The sequence below is a fragment of the Rhinoraja longicauda genome, chromosome 34 (genome assembly GCF_053455715.1).
Source record: "Rhinoraja longicauda isolate Sanriku21f chromosome 34, sRhiLon1.1, whole genome shotgun sequence".
Taxonomy (NCBI): domain Eukaryota; kingdom Metazoa; phylum Chordata; class Chondrichthyes; order Rajiformes; family Arhynchobatidae; genus Rhinoraja; species Rhinoraja longicauda.
This window is the reverse complement of record NC_135986.1, coordinates 771,484-790,219: the sequence shown is the minus strand read 5'-3', so window position 1 is coordinate 790,219 and position 18,736 is coordinate 771,484. Positions and strand designations below refer to the sequence as shown.

Below are 18,736 nucleotides of genomic sequence, written 5' to 3'. Positions count from 1 at the left end.
AGGGACTATCACAACATTTATGAGACATTTGGACAGGTACATGGATAGGACAGGTTTAGAGGGTTTTGGGCAGGTGGGACGAGTGCAGATGGGGCATGTTGGTCGGTGTGGGCAGGTTTAGAGGGTTATGGGCGGGTGTAGATGGGGCATGTTGGTCGGTGTGCGCAGGTTTAGAGGGTGGGATGAGTGTAGATGGGGCATGTTGGTCGGTGTTCGCAGGTTTAGAGGGTTATGGGCGGGTGTAGATGGGGCATGTTGGTCGGTGTGCGCAGGTTTAGAGGGTGGGATGAGTGTAGATGGGGCATGTTGGTCGGTGTGGGCAGGTTTAGAGGGTTATGGGCGGGTGTAGATGGGGCATGTTGGTCGGTGTGGGCAGGTTTAGAGGGTTATGGGCGGGTGTAGATGGGGCATGTTGGTCGGTGTGGGCAGGTTTAGAGGGTTATGGGCGGGTGTAGATGGGGCATGTTGGTCGGTGTGCGCAGGTTTAGAGGGTGGGATGAGTGTAGATGGGGCATGTTGGTCGGTGTGGGCAGGTTTAGAGGGTTATGGACGGGTGTAGATGGGGCATGTTGGTCGGTGTAGGCAGGTTGGGCGGGCAGGGCTGTTTCCACGCTGTATGATTCAGTGGGGGACAGAGGGCAGCTGACTTACCATCTCTGAACTCCATCTTGTGGTAGACCCGGGTAACCTCGATTTTGTAGGTGTTGTAGACAGAAATGAAGGCAGACAGCTGGGACAGACTCTGCCGCCCGCTCCCTCCAATCCCAACCAAGAGCATGTTCCCCCTCGGCTGGCTGATCACACGCACGATTCGGGTCACTGCGGGAGGAAGAGAGCAGATCGCAGCTCAGGCTGGCCAACGCATGTAACACAAAGCGTCCCGGCCCGTAACGTCACCTATCCATGTTCTCCACAGATGCTGCCTGACCCGCTGAGTTATTCCAGCACTCTGTGAAACGTCACCTATCCATGTTCTCCACATATGCTGCCTGACCCGCTGAGTTACTCCAGCACTCTGTGAAACGTCACCTATCCATGTTCTCCACAGATGCTGCCTGACCCGCTGAGTTACTCCAGCACTCTGTGAAATGTCACCTATCCATGTTCTCCACAGATGCTGCCTGACCCGCTGAGTTATTCCAGCACTCTATGAAACGTCACCTATCTATGTTCTCCACAAATGCTGCTCGACCCGCTGAGTTACTCCAGCACTTTGTGCCTTTTTTGCAACACATGTAACACTCCATCGAACCTCTACAGGATTACGGTGGATAGCACACTGACTGATTGCATCACGGCCTTGGTTCGGTAACTCGAATGCTCAGGAACGAAGGAGGCTGCAGGGAGTGGTGGACAGTGTGTGGTCCATCGTGATAGATGGACACCAAAATGCTGGAGTCATTCAGCGGGTTTAGTTTAGAGATACAGTTTAAGGAAACAGGCCCTTCCGGTGCACCGGGACCGCGCCGCCCAGCGATCCCCGCACATTAACACCATCCTACACCCACTAGGGACACTCTTTACATGTACCAAGCCAATTAATCTACCAACCTCTTTGGTACGTCTTTGGAGCGTGGGAGGAAACCGAAGATCCCGGGGAAAACCCACGCAGGCCACGGAGAGAAGGTACAAACTTCGTACAGACAGCACCTGTAGTCGGGATTGAACCCAGGTCTCTGGCGCTGCATTCGCTGTCAGGCAGCAACTCTAGCGCTGCACCACCGTGCCGCTCAGACAGTGCCGCCCGTGTCAGGCAGTGTCGCTGGAGAAAAGGAATAGGTGACGTTTCGGGTCGGAACCTTAGTTAAGACTGAAAGATAGAGGAGGCCAAAAAAAACCTAAGGTCGACAACAGATGACCTCGGGAAGGGTGGTGTTGTTGGCTGGGGCAGACGTGCTAACAACAGGGATACAAGGATGTGAACAGTAGAACTAGTAGGCCGACCAGGGTGGGGGAATGGGGGGAGGGAAGGAAGTGGGAGTTGCTTGAAATTAGAGAAATCAACGTTCACACCACTGTTCCAAGGAACAGGCTTGGCTTGATGCTAAATCTATAGTGAAATCACAAACACCTTTTAAAAATAATTTTGTAGCTTTTTTGAATACTGAAAAAACCTTTGCCCTTTGAGGAAGACAGGGAGGCTGAAGTGTGAAGATCTGTCCCTGGTCAGAGAAACAAAGAAAATAGATGCAGGAGGAGGCCATTTGGCCCTTCAAACCAGCACCGCCATTCATTGTAATCATGGCAGATCATCCACAATCAGTCATCCGTGCCTTGCCCTCTCCCCATATCCCTTGGTTCCACTAGCCCCTAGAGCTCTATCTAACTTTTTTAAAAATTCATCCAGTGAATTGGCCTCCACTGCCCTCTGTGGCAGAGAATTCCACAAATTCACAACTCTCTGGGTGAAAAAGTTTCTTCTCACCTCAGTTTTAAATGGCCTCCTCTTTATTTTTAGACTGTGGCCCCTGGTTCTGGACTCCCCCAACATTGGGAACATTTTTCCTGCATCTAGCTTGTCCAGTCCTTTTATAATTTAATACGTCTCTATAAGATCCCCTCTCATCCTTCTAAACTCCTGTGAATACAAGCCCAGTCTTTCCAACCTTTCCTCATATGACAGTCCCGCCCGCCATCCCAGGGATTAACCTCGTTCCTGGTCATGTGAATGCTCGCTGGTTCAATGCAGAAGCCCTGCAGTATCATATTGGTTACCATGTTCGATGGCATCTTTGAATAAAACGAGGCTCATTGGCACCACGCCGGGCGTTGCATTATACTCGTCCAACTGCATCTCCATGTAGGTCTTCAGTGCCTTGAAGTTGACTAGGTCTTCATACACATCTCCTCGTATGAAGTCACCTGGCCATGAGAGATAGATGTCCACGTTAACCCTGGGTCACTTCAGGAGAAGCGTCAGTTGTACTTCCAATTGGGAAAGGGGCTTCTGGAACCGGTGTGAGGGATGGCAGCCATTGTCTCATAAACCATGCAACATCAGTTCATAATTGTGAGCCATTTTGGGCACCATATCTGAGGAAGGATGTGCTGGCTCTAGAGAGGGTCCAGAGGAAGTTCACAAGAATGATCCTAGGAATGAGTGGGTTAACCTATGATGAGCATTTGATGGCACTGGGCCTGTACCCATTGGAGTTTAAAAGAATGATTTATATAGACAGCGTAATCCCGTAGTCAGGATTGAACTCGGGTCCCTGGTGCTGTGAGGCAGCAGTTCTACCCGCTGTCGCACGGTGTAGCATGACAAAAAGGGATAGGTCATTGTCTACCCAACACAACAACCTTCTGACAACCCATGGCCAAGGAATGTGCACAGACAAAGCCCGATGAAACCCTGCGTCAGGGAGCAACTCGCTGCCAGTACTGTTGTTTGTCTGTAATTGTAATGAGACTTACCAAAGATAGGCGGTTGCTTGTTTGGGCAGAGGTTGTGGAAGGTCAAATCCAGGAAGTGGCCCAGCTTGTCATTCAATAGCACCACAAAGAGCTCCATGTCCTTGTGATCCACGAACCGATCTGAAAACACCCTGCGTCACGACAACAGGAGTCAGTCATGCTTACACCCTGGAAACAGGCCCTTCAGCCCAACTTGCCCACGCCGACCAACATGCCCCATCTACACTAGTCCACCTGCCTGCGTTTGGCCCACATCCCTCTAAAGTCTGAAGAAGGACCCGAAACGACACCCATTCCTTCTCTCCAGTGATGCTGCTGAGTTACTCCAGCATTTTGCTCCTTAACTCAAATCCTCTCGCTATGAAAAATCTAGATTAGAACAGCAAGACCAGAGATCGATAATTCAGATGGAATTGTAACCCAACAAATCAATGGGACAAGCATTGGGGATGAAGTAAGATGAGCACCTGAAGCATTCGTGAACCCACAAACGCGCGATGCTAGACTTCGAGTCATGGTAGTCTTTGTGCATGCGAAGCATCCCTTGGAAGATCTGTGGGCAGCAATCAAACAAGTGCAGGATTCAGCGCAAGCAAAGCAACTGGGATGAAATGTTTAAGAAACATTTAGGCAGGTACACGGATAGGACATTGGTCACGCCACCCATTCCTTCTCTCCCGAGATGCTGCCTGACCCGCTGAGTTACTCCACTATTTTGTCTCTACCTACACAATGCAAGGTTTTGGCTTGAAACGTCGATTATCTCTTTGCCCCCAAAGACGATACCTGACCCCTCGGTTCCTGCATCAGTTTGATTTTGTTCCAGATTCCGGCATCTGCACACTTTTGTGTCTCCATGAATATATTGGAAAGAGGGTGAGGAACAGCCAAAGAAAGGCAGAAGTAAAATGGAAAGGGGGGGGAGATGAGAGAGGGAATAGAAGGGCAGAAAGGGGAAATAGCAGCAACAGTAACCGAGAAAGGATAAACAGGTGAGAGGCAAAAGAAAGACCATGGGAAAGGGATAAGGAGGAATTTCTTTAGTCAGTGGGTGGTGAATCTGTGGAATTCATTGCCACAGTCAATGGATATTTTTTACAGCAGAGATAGATTCTTTTGATTAGTATGGGTGTCAAGGGTTATGGGGGGAAGGCAGGAGAATGGGGTTAGGAGGGAGAGACAGATTAGCCATGATTGAATGGTGGAGTAGATTTGCTGGGCCGAATGGCCTAATTCTGCTCCTATCGCTTATCAACTTGTGTAAAAGGCTGTGCAGGAGCAGAGGACAGGGGGAACTTGAGAGTGTAGGAGAAGCGTAGAGTGGGGGTGACAATGGGGATAGGAGCAGGCAAGGGAGCAGTACCTTGGAGATGTCTCTGAGGTTGAAGAGGTAGTGAATCCTGGTTGGTGTCGGCAGAAACTTCTGAACAACCTCATTGTAAAGTTCGATGGTGGCCTCCGTGATGATGTTACCGATTGGTTTCAGCTGCTCTTCAAAGTCCTGCAGCTTCTGGTTTATCATGGTGCTGAAAATGCGCTTGATCTGTGATGTCTGCACAGGGGGGGGAAAGTCTCACATGTCAACCTGCTGTGGGACCCTAAGCAGGAAAATCACAGCAGGGTATGGTGCTGGAGGAACTCAGCTGGTCAGGCAGCATCTGTGGGCAGACGAGCCAGCAGGTCGGGACCCTTCTCCGGACTTCAGACTCTAGTCTGAAGAGAGGTCACACTGCAAAACCTCGCCTGTCCATGTCTGGAGAAGGGTCTCGACCCGAAACGTCACCTATTCCTTTTCTTCAGAGATGCTGCCTGACCCGCCGTTACTCCAGCTTCTTGTGTCTATCTTCGGGAGATCAGATAGGTTCAGGCAGACTGAGTGAAGATGTTCAGCGAATCAATCGCCCAGTTTACGTTTGGTCTTGCCGATGTATAAGAGTCCACATCTTGAACAATGGATACAGTAGGTGAGGTTGGAGGTGCAAGTGAACCTCTGCCTAACCTGAAAGGACTGTCGGGGACCCTGGACAGAGTCGAGGGGGGGAGGTATAGGGACTAGGTGTTGCATCTTCTGCAGTTGCTGGGGATGGAACCTGGGGAGGAGGTGGTTTGGGTGGGAAGGGATGAGTTAACCAGGGAGTTGCGGAGGGAACGGTCTCTGCAGAAGGCGGAAAGGGGTGGAGATGGGAAAATGTGGCTAGTGGTGGGTGGGATCTCATTGGAGGTGGTGGAAATTTCAGAGGATTGTGTGTTGTACGCGACGGCTGATGAGTGGAGGGTAAGGACGAGGGGGACTCTGTCTCTGTTGCGACTGGGAGGAGGGGGAGCAAGGGCGGATCTGCGGGGTACCGAGGAGACACAAGTGAGGGCCTCATCTATGATGGGAGAGGGGAACTCCCGTCCCCTAAAGAATGAGGACATCTCGGATGTCCTGATACGGAAATATGGTATGGTAAATATCACCTAATTGCCTGATTTTCAGACGTGTTAGTGCTGGGTTGAGTAAGGAGTGCCACCTACCACGGGGAAGGTCATGTTGACCAGGTTAAAGCGGCTCAGCAGGCGGGGTGAGATGATCGTACGTCCTCCACCGGGCGGCCCCATCGCACCCATCAGAAACATCTCCTGTGGAGACAACACCAGCACCCAGCGCGTCAACGTGCCACCTCCACACGGCTATCAGCGGCTGCCCTCAACGTTACAGGGCGCCACCTTGGAATACCTCGGCACAGAATTTCCCCATTAACGTCCCCATTAGAAACATCCACGGGAGAAGATGGCAGGGGAAGAGAAATGACATTCTGGCCTTCCATCACAGTGAGGAGGGGACTGGAGGAGACTCACTGTGATGGATGTTTCTTATTTTCTTTTTTTTGTGTTGGTTGTGGTTGTGTAATTGCTTATTTTATTGCTCTTATTGTTGGACTGTGGGTGACGAAATCGCGTCCAAAAGACTTGTTTTTTGGATAACAAATAAAGGTAATTCTGATTCTGATATAAACATAGGTGCAGGAGGAGGCCATTCGGTCTTTCGAGCCAGCACCGCCATTCAATATGATCATGGTGGATCATCTAAATTCAGTTCCCTGTTCCTGCCTTTTCCCCAAATCCCTTGATTCCTTTGGCCCGAAGAGCTAAATCTAACTCTCTCTTGAAAAGATCCAGTGAATCAGCCTCCACTGCCTTCTGTGGCAGAGAATCCCACAGATTCACAACTCTCTGGGTGGAAAAGTTTTTCCTCACCTCAGTCCTAAATGGCCGACCCCTTATTCATAAACTGTGACCCCTGGTTCTGGACTCCCCCAACATGGGGAACATTTTTCCTGCATCTAGCCTGTCCAATCCTTTAAGAATTGTATATGTTTCTATAAGATCCCCTCTCATCCTTCTGAATTCCAGTGAATACAAGCCCAGCCGACCCATCCTTTCCCCATATGTCGTAGTGTGAGCCGCGCTGGCTATGGGGGTGGACTGGACGTTTCGCATGTCGACCTCCACTGACTGTCTTCTGCTGAAGGAATAACTCTAGTGGCACGGGTGCCCAGCGGTACAGCGCCAGAGACCTGGGTTCAATCCTGACTACAGCTGCTGTCTGTAGAGTTTGTACCTTTTTCCTGTGACCGCATGGGTTTGTAAGTTAGTTGGCTTCTGTAAATTGTCTCTAAGTTACAGGATTGAACTAGTGTATGGGTGATCATGGTCGGCACAGACTTGGTGGGCCGAAGGGCCTGTTTTCACGATGTATCTCTCATAAAAAACGTTTAAAAAACTGAACTGGGGTCATTTACGAGCCAGTTAACCTGCAAGCCACATCATCAGGATGTGGGAGGAATAGTGAGCATCCAAACGAAACACACGCAGTCACAGGGAGAACGTGCAAACTCCGCACAGACAGCACCTGAGGTCAGGATCGAACCGGGTTTCTGGCACTTAAAGCAGCACCTCTGTGCCACTGTGCTGCCCCTAAAGTGTAGTGCTGGGAAAGGCTATGCTGTGCAGGATTACGACTGCACTGTTGGAGATATCAATTCTCAGAGCAACATGAAACTGAGCATGTCTCTGCCCTCTGCCACCCTAGAATCTCTGGAGTTGTTCTCGGGCAAGCGGAGGCATTGAAAGGTACCGCAGCAAGAGGGTGTCATTACCTTGATGTGCTTTATAGACTGCTTGAGTCGGTCGTACCAGAAGCCGTAATCGATCCACAGCCGGAGCAGCTCCAGCGGTGGCTGGGAGCCGAAGGTGTCCTTGGCCGGCATGTTCAGGTCATCCATAAACGTGATGAGCTTCTTGCCGGCGAGAGGGACATAAACTCCTTTTGTTCTCTTTTCCACCCGGCTCTCGATGATTTCCTGCACGTTACGGGACGTTGTCTGCGAGTATGGACGAGGAAAGTCAAGGATCGCTTTCAGAACGACAGAGCAACTATTCCCCCCATGTCCCCTTGCTCAACGTTCCCAACTCCCCGTCAACACCTCCTTTCCCAACTCCCCATCATAACCCACTTTCCCAACTCCCCAACATAACCCACTTTCCCAACTCCCCATTAACACCTCCTTTCCCAACTCCCCATCAACACCTCCTTTCCCAACTCCCCATCATAACCCACTTTCCCAACTCCCCAACATAACCCACTTTCCCAACTCCCCAACATAACCCACTTTCCCAACTCCCCAACATAACCCACTTTCCCAACTCCCCGTCAACACCCACTTTCCCAACTCCCCATCAACACCTCCTTTCCCAACTCCCCATCAACACCTCCATTCCCAACTCCCCATCATAACCCACTTTCCCAACTCCCCATCAACACCTCCTTTCCCAACTCCCCATCAACACCTCCATTCCCAACTCCCCATCATAACCCACTTTCCCAACTCCCCATCATTACCCACTTTCCCAACTCCCCGTCAACACCTCCTTTCCCAACTTCCCATCAACACCTCCATTCCCAACTCCCCATCATAACCCACTTTCCCAACTCCCCATCAACACCTCCATTCCCAACTCCCCATCAACACCTCCTTTCCCAACTCCCCATCAACACTTCCATTCCCAACTCCCCATCATAACCCACTTTCCCAACTCCCCATCATTACCCACTTTCCCAACTCCCCGTCAACACCTCCTTTCCCAACTCCCCTTCATTACCCACTTTCCCAACTCCCCGTCAACACCTCCTTTCCCAACTCCCCTTCATTACCCACTTTCCCAACTCCCCGTCAACACCTCCTTTCCCAACTTCCCATCAACACCTCCATTCCCAACTCCCCATCATAACCCACTTTCCCAACTCCCCATCAACACCTCCATTCCCAACTCCCCATCAACACCTCCTTTCCCAACTCCCCATCAACACTTCCATTCCCAACTCCCCATCATAACCCACTTTCCCAACTCCCCATCATTACCCACTTTCCCAACTCCCCGTCAACACCTCCTTTCCCAACTCCCCTTCATTACCCACTTTCCCAACTCCCCATCATAACCCACTTTCCCAACTCCCCATCAACACCTCCTTTTCAACCTCAAATAAGCTCCCGCATCCCGGCCCCTCCCCTGACATCAGTCAGAAGAAGGGTCTCGACCAGAAACATCACCCATTCCTTCTCCCCCGAGATGCTGCCTGACCCGCTGATTTACTCCAGCATTTTGTGTCAACCATGTATACACGCACTGAACTTTTTTTTCTGTCTAGTTTATTATATTGTTTACAGTGTAGTGTGTTTCCATATTGTGTTGTGCTGCTGCAAGTAAAGATGTCATTGTTCTATCTGAGCCACATGACAATGAAACACTCTGACTCTCTCCCATTCTCTCCATCACCACCCCACTTCCCCAATCTCTCCATTGGCGCCTCCTCTTTTCCATTCTACAGATGCTGCCTGACCCGCTGAGTATTTCCAGCATTTTATGTTGTTGGTTCGGATTGCAAAATCTATCGTTTTTTTTCTCTTTTTAAGATCCTGCTTCAGTTGCTCTCCCCTGTCTTTTCCTTCCAGTCCTCAGCTCTCTCTCCCAGCACTGGACAGGTCTGAACCCTGGTGCCAGGGAGGACTGAAATGTGAAGCTTAGGCCTAAGAATGGGAAAAATCTTCCTGTCATCTCTGCAGGTCAGAGTCAATCCGAGACACAACCTAAATGCAGTGTTTAGTTTAGGGTTAGCTTAGTTTAGAGATACAGTACGGAAACAGGCCCTTACAACCACCGAGACCGCACTGACCAGCGATTCCCGCACACTAACAAAATCCTACACACACTAGGGACATTTAATTTTTTTTATACCAAAGCCAATTAACCTACAAACCTGCACGTCTTTGGAGTGTGGGAGGAAGCCAAAGATCTCGGAGAAAATCCATGCAGGTCACGGGGAGAACGTACAAACTCCGTACTGACAAGCACCCCGAGTCACGATCAAAACCCGAGTCTCTGGAGGCGAAAGGCAGTAGCTCTACCGCGATGCCACCGTGCCGCCCTGAAGAAGTGTGAAGAAGGGTGCCAATCCAAAATGGTACCAACCCAAAAGGGTGCCAACCCTCTGACATTGGAGGCCAGACAATGTCCTCCACCTCTCCATGGCTCTGGCCAGGCCGGCCCTGCATCTCTGCCACATTGCCGCCGCGAGGACAATCGGCCTTTATGGCAAGTTAATACTCTACATTTTTAACAACTGTGGAATCATACAAAATGACGCTTGAAATGTGGCGATTGTTGGGTACTGTCTCAGAGTACTCTACCATTCGTACACTCTTGTATTTAAGTCTGATTGTACTTAACTACGGTAAGAATTTTCACTGAACTGTATTGGAGAAAAGAAATTAAAAGGCATTTGGACAGTTGCATGGATCAGTTCAGTTGGTTTATTGTCAAGTGTATCGAGGTGCAGTGAAAAGCTTTTTTGTTTAAGAAATGTTTAGAGTGGATGGGAAAGGTTTAGAGAGATAGGGGCCAAATATGGGCAGGTGGGGCCAGCTTAGATGGGACATGGGCAACAGGGGCTGAAAAGCCTGTTTCTGTGCCGTATGGCTCTATGGGACTCTACGCAGAGACAATAAAGTACCAGAGAACCATTAAATCTTCCAGCATCTGCCGTTCCTTGTCTCTCCCTGAATGCATCATACGTTCATAAGTGATAGGAGCAGAATTAGGCCATTCGGCCCATCAAGTCTACTCTGCCATTCAATCATGGCTGATCTATCTCTCCCTCCTAACCCCATTCTCCTGCCTTCTCCCCATAACCCCCTGACACCCGTACTAATCAAGAATCTGTCTATCTCTGTCTATCTTAATAATATCCATTGACTTGACCTCCAAGCCCTTCCGGGCCTACAGCATCCACATGGAAGAGGTGAAAGGACCAGTGTCTGTGCTGCGAATCATCAGTCAAATGCCGAATGCGGCCTGCCATTGCCGGCCAGCGTTTCCTTACCTGAGCAGACATGTTGACGGTGAGGACTGACCAAATAAATGGGTCCAGACTCTGAAGGGCGTTCTGAGCGACAGAGGTCTTGCCCGTGCCCACCGGCCCCACCAGCAGCACGGGGCATTGGTTGGCCACCAAGCTGCTGACCAGGAAGTTGTAGCGCACAGTGTCCACTGTGGGGATGATGATCTTATAAAATGGCAGGCTGTGGGGAACAAGGCAAAACACATCACACTACCAACAGAGCAAGAGGTCAAAGTAGAGATGTCAACTTCCTCACTCCCAAATAGGGGACAAAGTGACGTCACCGCCCCGCGCCCCACGTGACCTCACCCAGCCAGCGGCCACGTGCACGCCCTTCAATCTGAAGAAGGGTCTCGACCCGAAACGTCACCCATTCCCTCTCTCCCAAGATGCTGCCTGACCCGCTGAGTTACTCCAGCATTTTGTGTTAACCATGCAAGATTATCGGTGATGATTTCAATGCTGTTTGTGGCCACGTTTCCTATGTCAGAATAGTGACAACGGTTCAGAATATCCCTCGCTGACTAAAGAGCTTTGGGAATTCTGAAGGTTTTCTCACGTGGCACTGTGGCGCAACAGTAGAGTTGCTGTCTTACAGCACCACTATGGGTGCCGTCTGTACAGGGTTTGTACATTCTCCCTGTGACCTCGTGGGTTTTCTCCAGGTGCTCCGATTTCCTCCGACGCTCCAAAGACAATAGACAATAGACAATAGGTGCAGGAGTAGGCCATTCAGCCCTTCGAGCCAGCACCGCCATTCAATGCGATCATGGCTGATCATTCTCAATCAGTACCCCGTTCCTGCCTTCTCCCCATACCCCCTCACTCCGCTATCCTTAAGAGCTCTATCCAGCTCTCTCTTGAAAGCATCCAACGAACTGGCCTCCACTGCTTTCTGAGGCAGAGAATTCCACACCTTCACCACTCTCTGACTGAAAAAGTTCTTCCTCATCTCCGTTCTAAATGGCCTACCCCTTATTCTTAAACTGTGGCCCTAAAACTAAGACGTATAGGTTTGTAGGTTAAATGGCTTCTGTGAATTGTAAATTGTCCCTGGTATGTTGGATAATGCTAGTGTCGCTGGTCGGTGCAGAGTTGGTGGTTCGAAGGGCCTGTTTCCACGCTGTATCTCTAAAGTCTAAAGTAAAGATTAAGGATTATCTCATCTTTCCGAATCATGACTGCTTGGCCAAGTCTGTGAACTTCTTTCAACTCGGCCATTATGTGGAGGCTCGATTAAAAACCTCCTGGTCTTTGTTGATTGGCATTTCAGTTCTTCAGGGGGAAGGCTGCGGATGCCAACAGGATTAACAAGCTCGTCAGCAAGGCTGGCTCCCTCCTGGGGGTGGAGTTAGATTCATGGGAGGTGGTCTTGCAGGGGAGGATGCTCCTCAAACTGTGGAGCATCCTAGACAATAATGTTCACCCCCTCCATGACACACTGGTCACCTGAGGAGCACCTTCACCGTTTGCTTATTATGGGTTTTACAGAGTACTATACACTGATCTGCGAAAACATTATGACCTGATGAGCCAAAACATTATGCCCAATATGCTGTTGGTCCTCCGTGTGCAGCCCCATACGCAGCAATGTGCGATGCACTGTGTATTGTGACACATTCCTCCCATGACCACTATTAACATTCTCTGTGACTTGTGCCACAGTCGACCTTCTGTCGGTTCGGACCAGACGGGATAGCCTTCGTTGCCCTCGCGCATCGATGAGCCTTGGGTGCCCAACACCTTGCCTGTCGTCGGTTTGTGGTTTGTCCCTCCTCGGACCACTGTCGGTCGGTACTCACCACTGCTGACCGGGAGCACCCCACAAGCCTTGCCGTTTCAGAGATGCTCTGACCCAGTCGTCTGGCCATAACAATTTGGCCCTTGTCAAAGTCGCTCAGGTCTTTACTCCTGCCCATTTCTCCTGCGTCCAACACATCAACTTCAAGAACTGACTGTTCACTTGCTACGTAATATATCCCACCCCTTGACAGGTGCCATTGTAACAAGATAACCAATGTTATTCACGTCACCTGTCAGGGGTCATAATGTTTTGGCTGATCGGTTATATGTTTAGATATCTGTTGTGCTGCTGCAAGTAAGAATTTCACTGTTCCATTCCAGGACACATGACAATAAAACTCTTTTGTCTTGACTTAAAGTTATGTGTTTTCTTCAAACAGGCTAAAGCAGCTGCCTTACTTGGAGGGGTAGCGCCAAGATTTCATCAGCTTTTCCTCGAAGGAGGTCCAAACCTTGGTCTTTGGATCGACATAATACTCATAGATGGTTTCCTGTGCAGCACAAAACAGGGCTGTTAGTGGGAGAAATCAAAGAGTAACCCGCTCACCAGGATCACTGGAGTGTCCCTTATCACACTACTAAACTGATGTCAAGCACCTAATCTGCATTCTCCAATGGAGACTGCACAGAAAGGCTGCCATTTGGCCCATCACATCTGTGCCTGTCCAAATCCAGCACTACAATTAACACCGTGCCCAGCACTACAGCCCTGTAATGTTCTCCGTTTTATGCATTCACCCCATGTCCTTTTGAATCCACTTTGTTGCAGATTTTGTCGCCCCAGTCCCTGCCTTTGCTAACTGCAGAAACACTGACATACCAACACACTGCTGGCTGTGTTAACTGGTTCTCTCCAGCACTCCCTTCCCCCTTTGTAAATGTGTGTGAAGGATCACCGGGACACGAGTTTCCCCTTGGAGCGTAAGGGTCTCACATGGCGGCACGGTGGCGCAGCGGTAGAGTCGCTGCCTTACAGCGCTTGCAGCGCCGGAGACCCGGGTTCCATCCCGACCACGGGTGCTGTCTGTACGGAGTTTGTACGTTCTCCCCGTGGCCTGTGTGTGGGTTTTCTCCGAGATCTTCGGTGTCCTCCCACCCTCCAAAGACGTACAGGTTTGTAGGTTAGAAAAAAAACTGCAGATGCTGGTATAAATCGAAGGTAGACATAAAATGCTGGAGTAACTCAGCGGGTCAGGCAGCATCCCTGGAGAGAAGGAATGGGCGACGTTTCGGGTCAGTCGGGTTCAGTCTGAATAAGAAGGGTCTCAAACAGAAACGTCACCCATTCTTTCTCTCCAGAGATGCTGCCTGACCCGTTGAGTTACTGCAGCATTTTATGTCTATCTTAGGTTTGTAGGTTAATTGGCTTGGTATAAGTGTAAATTTTCCCTGGTGTGTGTAGGATAGTGTTAGTGTGCGGGGATCGCTGGTCGGCGTGGACCCGGTGGGCCGAAGGGCCTGTTTCAGCGCTGTATCTCTAAACATGGCGGGAAGCGTCTCACCTTGCTGGGGAAGCTGCCGTCCATCTCTCGTAAGAAGTTGTCCATCTTCTTCCTCCCTTCTTCATCCACCGAGGCGCACACCGACCAGATCAAACTGAACACGAAGACCATGGAAATCATGTGAATGTAGTTGTCAGGATCGCCGGGGTTCACCTGGAAGAGACCGCCGGGAAACTGACAGGAGATCTCTGTTGGGACACACAGAACCGGGAGAAACCAGCAGCCAGCTGGTCCATCTCCCTCCCCTCTTTGAGGAAGCATTACCAAGTCTCAACTAGAAACATAGAAAATAGAAAATAGGTGCAGGAGGAGACCATTTGGCCCTTCGAGCTAGCACCGCCATTCATTGTGATCATGGCTGATCATCCACAATCAGTAACCTGTGCCTGCCTTCTCCCCTTATCCCTTGAATCCACCGTTACCAACTCTGCTAGCTCACCTCCAGCTCTGGATGTTCCAACAAAACTCCGACTGAGGTCCAACACACATTCCCTCACAGTCCTGATGTATTCAAGAGAGAGTTAGATTTAGCTCTGAAGGCTAACAGAATCAAGGGATATGGGGAGAAAGCACGAACAGGGTACTGATTCTGGATGATCGGCCATGATCACATTGAATGGCGGTGCTGGCTCGGAGGGCTGAATGGCCTACTCCTGCACCTACTTTCTGTGTTTCTATGTTTCTGGCTGATCATCCAGAATCAGTACCCCGCTCCTGCTTTCTCCCCATATCCCTTGATTCCGTTAGCCCTTAGAGCCACATCCAAGACTCTCTTGAATATGTCCAGTGAATCGGCCTCCACTGCCTTCTGTGGCAGAGAATTCCACAGATTCACAACTCTCTGGGTGAAAATGTTTTTCCTCATCTCAGTCTTAAATGGCCTACCCTTATTTTTAAACTGTGACCCCTGGTTCTGGACTCCCCCAACATCGGGGAACATTTTTCCTCCATCTAGCCTGTCCAATCCCTTAATAATAGACAATAGACAATAGGTGCAGGAGTAGGTCATTCGGCCCTTCGAGTCAGCACCACCATTCAATGTGATCATGGCTGATCATTCTCAATCAATATCCCGTTCCTGCCTTCTCCCCATACCCCCTGACTCCGCTATCCTTAAGAGCTCTATCTAGCTCTCTCTTGAAAGCATTCAGAGAACTAGCCTCCACTGCCTTCTGAGGCAGAGAATTCCACAGATTTACATCTTTCTGACTGAAAAAGTTTTTCCTCATCTCTGTTCTAAATGGCCTACCCTTATTCTTAAACTGTGGCCCCTTGTTCTGGATTCCCCCAACATTGGGAACATGTTTCCTGCCTCTAACATGTCCAACCCCTTAATAATCTTATATGTTTCAATAAGATCCCCTCTCATCCTTCTAAATTCCAGTGTATACAAGCCTAGTCGCTCCAGTCTTTCAGCATACGACAGTCCCGCCATTCCGGGAATTAACCTAGTAAACCTACGCTGCACACCCTCAAAAGCAAGAATATCCTTCCTCAAATTTGGAGACCAACACTGCACACAGTACTCCAGGTGCGGTCTCACTAGGGCCCTGTACAACTGTAGAAGGACCTCTTTGCTCCTATACTCAACTCCTCTTGTTATGAAGGCCAACATTCCATTGGCTTTCTTCACTGCCTGCTGTACCTGCATGCTTCCTTTAAGTGACTGATGCACTAGGACACCCAAATCTCATTGTACGTCCCCTTTTCCTAACTTGACACCATTCAGATAATAATCTGCCTTCCTATTCTTACCACCAAAGTGGATAACCTCACACTTATCCACATTAAACTGCATCTGCCATGCATCCGCCCACTCACACAGCCTGTCCAAGGCACCCTGCAACCTCATAGCATCTTCCTCACAGTTCACACTGCCACCCAGCTTTGTGTCATCTGCAAATTTGCTATTGTTACTTTTAATCCCTTCATCCAAGTCATTAATGTATATTGTAAATAGCTGCGGTCCCAGCACCGAGCCTTGCGGTACCCCACTAGTCACTGCCTGCCATTCTGAAAGGGACCCATTTATCCCCACGCTTTGCTTTCTGTCTGTCAACCAATTTTCTATCCATGTCAGTACCCTAAGTCCAATACCATGTGCTCTAATTTTGCACACTAATCTCCTATGTGGGACCTTGTCAAAGGCTTTCTGAAAGTCAAGGTACACTACATCCACCAGCTCTCCCCTGACAATTTTTCTAGTTACATCCTCAAAATTTTGATATGTTTCTATAAGATCCCCTCTCATCTTTCTAAATTCCAGTGAATACAAGCACAGTCGATCCATTCTTTCATATCTCAGTCCGGACATCCCAGAATTAACCTGGTGAACCTACACTGGACTCCCTCAATAGCAAGAATGTCCTTCCTGAAACTAGGAGACCAAAACTGCCCACAATACTCCAGGTGCGGTCTCACCAGGGCCGTATACAACTGCAGTAGAGCCTCCTTGCTCCTATACTTGCCCCGTTCTCCACTGTAGCCATGGTCTCGTAGAGGTTGCACAGAGATACCACCCCTGAGTGCTCGGCAATGGGGATCAGCTCCTTGCAGTGTTCTTTCTTGAAGTGCAGCGTCTTTTCAATGCTTTTCTGAAACATTTCCTGAAGTTGCTCCTGCTCATCCTGTGAATGGCAAGCAGCAGTGTCAGGTAGAACGTGATTGCAGGAAGAATCTGTAGAATAAGTGACCCGGGTTCCATCCTGACTACGGGTGCTGTCAGTACGGAGTTTGCACGTTCTCCCTGAAGAAGGATGTGCTGGCCCTGGAGAAGGTCCAGAGAATATTTACAAGAATGATTCCAGGAATGAGTGGGTTAGAACATGATGAGCATTTGACAGCACTGGGCCTGTACTCGCTGGAGTTTAGAAGGTGGAGGGCGGTCCTTATTGAAACTTACAGAATAATGAAAGGCATAGATAGAGTGGTTGTGGAGAGGATGTTTCCACTGGTGGGAGAGTCTAGGACCAGAGGGCGCAGCCTCAGAATTAAAGGGCGCTCTTTTAGAAAGGAGGTGAGGAGGAACTTCTTTAGTCAGAGGGTGGTGAATCTGTGGAACATTGCCATAGAGGACTGTGGAGGCCAAGTCAGTGGATATTTTTAAGGCAGAGATTGACAAATTCTTGATTAGAACGGGTGTCAAGGGTTATGGAGAGAAGGCAGGAAAATGGGATTAGGAGGCAGAGATCAGCCATGATTGAATGGTGGAGTTGACACGATCGGCTGAATGGCCTAATTCTACTCCTATAACTTGTGCACTTGTAATACTCTTCCTGCATGTGTTTGGAAAATGGTAAATAGTTAATGATGGGTTGAAATAAGGGAGATAATGAGCTAATCCTATTGGAGCTTATATTTTAAAGGCAGAGATAGATAGATTCTTGATTAGTGCGGGTATCAGGGGTTATGGGGAGAAGGCAGGAGAATGGGGTTAGGAGTGAGAGATAGATCAGCAGTGATTGAATGGTGGAGTAGACTCGAAGGGCCGAATAGCCTAATTCTACTCCTATTCCTTATGACCTTATGTACCTACCTTGGCCCGCTTGTTCAGCCATGACTGTACGTACGGCTTCCATCCCAGGTCCGTGTAGTCGGTGTAAACCATCCCGCAGCGAGACACGGTGGCAGGAGAGGCGACCGCCAGGTTTTCCACTTCAAACAGCAGAGACACCTGGCGGTGAGAGACAAAGCATGCTGTCAGAGAGCTCAGTATCTCGGACAGTGCAATGGGAAAGAGGAGAGAAGATCTCCCGGTGGACACAAAATACTGGAGTAACTCAGCGGGTCAGGCAGCATCTCGGGAGAGAAGGAATGGGTGATGTTTCGGGTTGAGACCCTTCTTCAGACTGATGTCAGGGGAAGGGGCGTTGTAGGTCCGGACGCTGTAGGTCCGGACGTTGTAGGTCCGGACGCTGTAGGTCCAGACAGTGTAGGTCCGGAGGCCCGGGCACCGCTTAACGAAGGTTGTATAGCAACCCGCCTCCCGGCCCGGGCAGCCACCATTGGTGGAGCGAGAGCACGTGGCCGCTAGCTGGGTGAGATCACGTGGGGCTCCAGCTGGACGGTGACATCACCTTGTCCCTTATTCGGGAGTGAGTTAGTTGGCACCCCTACCTGCTGTACACCTCTAGACATGCCAGGCTCTGCTCATGTCCTCCAGCACACCGGGCCCTCTGTTTCCTTCAGAAGATGCCGGTGACAGTCCCTACCTGCTCGGGCATCGATATCCGCTCCCCATTGATCAACGTCAAGACTTTGTTGTCATCCATGACCGAATTCATGCTCTCGATCCACAGTGTGTCCACTGGGCCATCAAACACAATCCACTTGTCTTCTGGCTTCTCATCTGTGGGTAGAGCACATGCTTTGTTTAAATCTGCAAGCTCAGGGCCCAGTAGACAGGGCTACAAATAATCACAGGCATTGATAAAGCCACTGTGCACTGGGGGCTCCTCTGCAGATCGTTCACCTTGTTGTGGTGAAGAGGCTTGCGTGCCCCCATGATTCTGAGAGCGATGCCGTGGGGAGCACTAGCTTCTGGTAGGGCCACCCATGGCGATAAGGTCGAGGATGA

General features: G+C 49.9%; 1 protein-coding gene across 1 annotated transcript in view; it reads right to left on the bottom strand.

The window, feature by feature from the left end:
- The window catches only part of dnah2 (dynein, axonemal, heavy chain 2), a 154,363-nt gene that overhangs the window by 61,797 nt on the left and 73,830 nt on the right, over window positions 1–18,736 (bottom strand). The window contains exons 40-52 of the mRNA XM_078427651.1: window positions 18,372–18,508; window positions 17,696–17,833; window positions 16,629–16,787; window positions 14,161–14,313; window positions 13,058–13,149; window positions 10,838–11,036; window positions 7,557–7,781; window positions 5,932–6,036; window positions 4,778–4,966; window positions 3,882–3,967; window positions 3,415–3,545; window positions 2,716–2,862; window positions 652–819 (exon numbers count right to left, since the gene is read on the bottom strand). Coding sequence (XP_078283777.1) covers window positions 652–819; window positions 2,716–2,862; window positions 3,415–3,545; window positions 3,882–3,967; window positions 4,778–4,966; window positions 5,932–6,036; window positions 7,557–7,781; window positions 10,838–11,036; window positions 13,058–13,149; window positions 14,161–14,313; window positions 16,629–16,787; window positions 17,696–17,833; window positions 18,372–18,508 — 1,929 coding nt within the window. The remainder of the gene's footprint in view (window positions 1–651; window positions 820–2,715; window positions 2,863–3,414; window positions 3,546–3,881; window positions 3,968–4,777; window positions 4,967–5,931; window positions 6,037–7,556; window positions 7,782–10,837; window positions 11,037–13,057; window positions 13,150–14,160; window positions 14,314–16,628; window positions 16,788–17,695; window positions 17,834–18,371; window positions 18,509–18,736) is intronic.